General features: G+C 44.6%; 1 protein-coding gene across 1 annotated transcript in view; it reads right to left on the bottom strand.

Moving 5' to 3' along the window:
- Positions 1-5,185: 5,185 nt before the first annotated feature.
- Positions 5,186-5,914, bottom strand: part of LOC118749548 — a 9,642-nt gene continuing 8,913 nt past the window's right edge. The window contains exon 3 of the mRNA XM_036484353.1: positions 5,186-5,211. Within this exon, the coding sequence (XP_036340246.1) occupies positions 5,186-5,211 (26 nt within the window). The remainder of the gene's footprint in view (positions 5,212-5,914) is intronic.

Below are 5,914 nucleotides of genomic sequence, written 5' to 3'. Positions count from 1 at the left end.
TAGTCCGAACACCGTATAGTATGGTGATTCGCCTGTCGCCGCATGTACCGCACTTCTTAGCGCAAATGCCGTATCACTTAAGTGCTGATCCCAATTCTTCTGGTTCTGGCCCAAGTAGGATCGGAGCATTTGGAGGACTGACCTATTTACGCGCTCAACTGCATTAGCTTGTGGCGAGTAGAAGGCTGTTCTAATATGCCTCACACCATACTTTTCTAATAAAGTCCCAAAATTGTTTACTGCTTACCGTTATCAGAATGTAAATATTCAGGGATCCCAAAGACATGAAACACTTCCCTTTCTAAAAATTTTATAACATTGTCTGCTGTCGCCTGCCGCATCGGTTTTAAAAACACAAACTTCGAAAAATGATCCAAACAAACAAACACAAACACATTTCCATCCTTGGTACGAGGATACGGTCCCATAAAGTCGACATACAGACGTTGGAAAGGCCGCTCAGTGACTTGCTGCTGACCCATCATTGGCCTTTTGAAAACATTTTGCGTCTTACTCGTTTTACATATCTCACATGCTTTGATTGCACTTTGCACGTCGCTGACCATCCCAGGCCAGTAGTATCACTCGCGGATTCGGGCGAGGGTTTTGTGGATTCCCCCATGTCCAGCTGATGGTGAGCTGTGGGCTGCTTCTACCAAACCCGGGCGCAGCTCAGACGGTACCCAGAGCTTCCAGGCATGGTCTTCTTGGAGAGCATCTCCACGATTGAAATGCGTACGCTTATATACATAGCCGTCTGAGACGCACAGTTCTGGTAGTCTGTCTTCGTTTTGGGTGATGGTGTTTCTCAGTCCCATGTATTCGTCCGAACTGAAATACGGTGAGTCTAGGCTTATATCTAGGAGTCTTGTAGATAGCTTGATCTCTTCGATGCCCATCCGCGACAGTGTATCGGGAACGACGTTCTGTGCGCCCCTACGATGCTGGATATCAAAATTAAACGCCTGTAACTTAAGACTCCACCGTGCTAGTCGTCCACTCAGATCTTTTTGTTGCATCAACCATTTGAGGCTTGCGTGGTCGGTGATGACCGTAAAAGGCAGTCCTTCTACGTATGGACGAAATCGTTTCACGCTTAGTACTGCCGCATAACATTCCAACTCTGTCACGCTATAGTTCCGCTGGGCCTTATTTAACTTAGCTGACATGTATGCAATAGGCCTTTCTTCACCGTCTGTGTCCAGTTGGAAAAGTACCCCCCCTACCCCGTCATTCGAAGCGTCACATTGTATAAAAAATCGCTTTTTGAAGTCTGGGTGTACCAGAACTGGCGCTGAGATTAAACTTTGTTTAAGCGTTGCAAAGGCCTTAATCGCCTCACATGTCATTTCGAATTTTCTTATTTTTTCCTTCGTTAGACACTCATGTAGGGGTGCTGCTATGGTAGCGTAGTTTTGAATGAAGCGCCTATACCAGCCGGACATCCCCAGGAACCGCCTGAGCTGTTTCGGGCTTTTTGGTAGCGGGAAGTCGCGAACGGCTGCTATCTTATCCCCATCAGTGCGGATACATCCATCACCTACAACATAACCTAAGTATCGTACCTCACGGTAGCAGAACTTACTTTTTTCTACATTAATGGTAAGTTTGGCGTCACGCAAGCACTTAGCGACCTTTTCCAATAGTGACATATGTGAAACAAAATCTACGGAACACACTAACAAGTCGTCAAGATAAACAAACACAGATTCTCATAAAGCCGCTGGGATAACTTTGTCCATAAGACGACACATACGCTGGGCAGCATTACACAAACCGAAGGGCATCACAGTGAATTGGTACAAGGGTCTACCAGGAACAGTGAAAGCCGTCTTCTCCCTCGATTTAGGGTCTAGGGGGATTTGCCAGAAAGCGTCCTTTAGGTCGATGGCTGAAATGAAGCGGGTATTTTGTAGACGACTAAGAATGCCATCGATGTGCGGTAGTGGGTAAGCATCTTTGATGGTGCGTTCGTTCACCTTTCTGGCGTCTAAACACAGCCTGTTCTTAGTTCCCTTTATCACAAGAGATACAGGAGAGCTCCAGCTGCTGTTGCTCTCCTCTATAACCCCCATTTCCAGCATTCGGTCTAACTCTGCGAACACCAACTTTTGTATGGCCGGTGAGATGGGGTAGTGTCTCTGCTTGACAGGGGTGCTCTCATCAACTACCTCGATTGAATGTTCTTCAACATCGGTGCGGCCCAAGCCCAATACAGCAAAAGATGGGAATTGCGCCTTAACCCTTTCTAATCTTTGGTTTTGTGTTTCAGACAGCATGTGTTGCACCGCTTCAGAGGTGGGGTCACCCCCGGCGGGTACGAGCTCTGATACAACCCTCTTATAACCAGAGTCATTCACACTTCTGCTTATCACACTCATGTCAAATGCTCTCCAAAAATCAACCCCTAGGTATACATTCTGCGTTATAGTGGGGACAACGAGAAACTCCAAGTCTTTGACCCTGCCGTTCCAAGTTATCGGTAGAGTTATCACCCCTACTACTGGCGTTTCTTCTCCATTGGCGGTGCGGATGTTTTGGCCGGATATTTTCAACATGTCTACCTCTCTTCCCTCTAGGATTTTCATCGCATCCTTTCCAAGGCAGCTAGCACATGCCCCAGAATCGAGTAATGCTAGGACTTCATGCCCCCCTATATTGGCTTGTGCGAAGAACCTATTATCTCCTTTCAGTGTGACGATAGTAGCAACTATTTTCCTTTGAATCCTTTTCAACATTTTCTGTTTTTCACGCATTTTTTGTATTTTTTTTATAATTCCTAGACCTACGTTTCTCTTCAATCCCCTCCATAAATATTTTTCTTCTGGCTTCTTCGTATCTTATTTTTCGCAAGTGTAGACTAGCTCCTGCATTCATATTATTACTTTCACTCTTGTTTTTATTCATTTTCTTATCTACTTGGTCGCTTTCGCGCTTTAGAATTCTAACTCCTGCATTATTATTCTCACTGTTATTTATGGTTCCGGGGGATTCGAGTTCTGGACAGAGTTCCCGGACATCTCTGCCAGTGCCCTGTTTCCCGCCCCTGACTTGAACACGCAAAATGACGAGTCACCTCCACATGCGAAACACTTCATCATGTGGAACATAGACGTGCAAGCGCTGTCCTTCGCTGCTTCAGCCGGGTTCTTAAGGTAATAATCCACCGGCATTCCACAAACAAAGCATAGCATAAGATGGAAGGGGGAATGACAAAACACTTGTTTGGGTTCACTATTGACACCCTTACTGACATTAGACACATGACTGACATTAGGAGTAGGGTTGAAGGATGTAGGATTGTGTTTGGACAGATCACGGTTTGTAGCGTTATACGAGGTATTCTTGTGGCCCCCCAACTGGCCTCTATTTTCCCTATTTAGCGCACTAACTTCGGCTTCACCTTCGGTCCTCCACTCATCAGAGCAGCCCCTATCGCAGTTCCCTAGCTCACTGACCGCTTTACCCCTGGACCGATTTTCCTTGATTAGCTTCTCAGCTCGTTTGCATTCGTATTTTAAATCGGCCAAAGTTTCCATTTTGGTGGCGAAGGTGAGGTTGGCCAAGTAGGGCTTAAGGTTTCCCTTAATGATTTTTACCAATTCCTCCTCGGGAATTTTCTTTCTTAGGCGGAAGGTCAGATCATGAACATCCGCATAGAAATCATCAAAACTTTCTTGCGGATATTGTTTTCTTTCCATTATCTCGCGGATAACTTCATAATCAGACTCTGCCGATTTATATTGGGCTAGCAGCTCCGCCTTTAGCTGAAAATAGTCGAAAGTATTATCATCAGCGTGGTCCTCTAAGACTTGCCAATACCACTTAAGTGCATGGCCTGTGACTAAACAATGAAAATCAGTTAGGAGTTGCTCAAAAGATAGCTGGTACTGTACTCGCATACGCTCTAACCGGAAGACAAAACTTTCCACCGTCATGTTTTTGTTAGAACCATCGAACTTTAGGTGCCATTTATCTAAGTCTACCTTTTTCCTTTCTCCGCACCGTGCGCTTTCGCGACCTGCTCTAACTCTATCCTCTCGTATGCCTCCGTTTTCGTTTCTTACCTGCAGGTCCGGCGTGGATGTCGACGCCGCTTGTGGTGGTATTAGTGGCGCATGCATTGAGGCTTCTACATCTGCCACCCGATTGCTTAATTGCGATACGTCCGTCCGCATTTTCCGCACTTCGTTCATGCACTCCGCCATGACCGCATTTTGTTGCATCAACACCGCCATCATTTGACTCATCTTATCCATTCTGTCACACTGTTGTACAGGTTCTGCCCCCGCACCTTCTGTGGACTCTTGCCTTTCTCCTCCTACCGCCTCCTCTAACATCTCAGGTTGTTCTGAAGGCTCAGACATTTCCAGGACGCGATCTAATTTCCTGGAGAAGCTTAGGGAACTTTCTGCGCTATTTACTGCGTTGGTGCTTTGGGAACCGACTCCTTGTGCTTGATGTTGTCCAAAGATCCTAGCAGTGCACCGGTTCAAATAGTCAACAGGCACAAAATCTACTGGATATTCTATGCCTGTATCTATCTGCGTGAGGAGAGAACCCACCACCTGATTTCCCAATTCCCTTGCCAAACTACGGGTCACTGGTCTGTTGCTTGGAAGAATGCCTAATCTCGCTCGTGATACCTCTTCAGTGTCCTTGGGATCCTCCATTCACCACAGACTACTCAAAAATTAATTCAACAACCTAACACAGCTAAAGAATTTTTGTTTTTCAAACGGTTGAGATGTGCAAAAAAGTAAAAAAAATAAAACTGTGCCTTCCAATTTCTCAACAGCACCGGGAATTTGTATAAAAATGGCATGTATATAAGTTTAAAAGATTTGCTTATTATTTCACCTTACATGTATCTTTCAAACTTACATGTATCTTATGATCGTAGGTATGTATGAGTTATCAATAAATTATTAAAAGGGATAAATGTACTTTATGAAAATAAAGATAGTATCGTAAAGTATGAAATATATAAGTAATTATGTAAATATAACAACAAAAGGTCTCTTCAACCTCAATAAAAGCTCACTAACACACCAAACTTATAGTTAGGATCTACTTTCTACTGTAATTTGAAATTTGCAATGCACCTGGTGCCTACAATTCGATCAAAAAGCTCAGTACTTGCAAAAAAAAATATTCTTCGAATAAACTAAAGTATTGGAAACTATTAGGATTTATCGAAACCTTCGTTTCCTGTGTATATGCGTATGGATGTATATGGTACGAGAGGCTGGAGTGAAAACGGTGTGCTCCCCGGCTGGCGGATTTCGTGAGTATCCATGACGAGCAGCGTAAGTACAATTATTCTGGTCCAATGTCTGTGTCGCTAACTTCCCCCATCTTCTTTCCAGCTCGCTACAGCAGAGAAAAGGCCTGAACTCCCTTCCCTGGAAGCGTTGCCGGTTACTTTAAACTACCCCACACCCCCTTGCAAGTACATGGTGGCCTCACAGCAGGCAGGTGCTGAACCCAACTGCCGGTAGCAGCCATGTCTTCCAATGCAATTAAAAAGATCGAAAACAAACTAACAAAACTAAAATTATCACCACGATCTGATCACCAGGAGTCTCTCTAACTACTCGTTAGGAGTTCATCAAGGCACCCCTTGATGCCAGACCCGTAGTACCCCCCATTCCTGTACCACATATAACGTTGACCTAAGTCATAGCTAAGCTGGTATTAGGAAACCTAATCAGTCCGAAGTAGAAGGAAACGAGGGAAATGAAAAAGAGTTGCAAGTGATAAACAAAGTTTAAAGGGCAGGAACGCTCTTGAAAGTGAAAGATGTAATGGAAAAAAGAGTATTCTAAGATATGATTGGGTTATAAAAAAAAACCGTTGGGCGCCATTTGTTATGTCTGCTTGATCTGGAAGGAAGTCGTGGCGGGACAGGCAT

Source organism: Rhagoletis pomonella, unplaced genomic scaffold (genome assembly GCF_013731165.1).
Source record: "Rhagoletis pomonella isolate Grant_MI unplaced genomic scaffold, Rhpom_1.0 Rhpom_scaffold_00019, whole genome shotgun sequence".
Lineage (NCBI taxonomy): Eukaryota > Metazoa > Arthropoda > Insecta > Diptera > Tephritidae > Rhagoletis > Rhagoletis pomonella.
The sequence above is the reverse complement of the archived record's forward strand: the minus strand, read 5'-3'. Positions and strand labels throughout refer to the sequence as shown.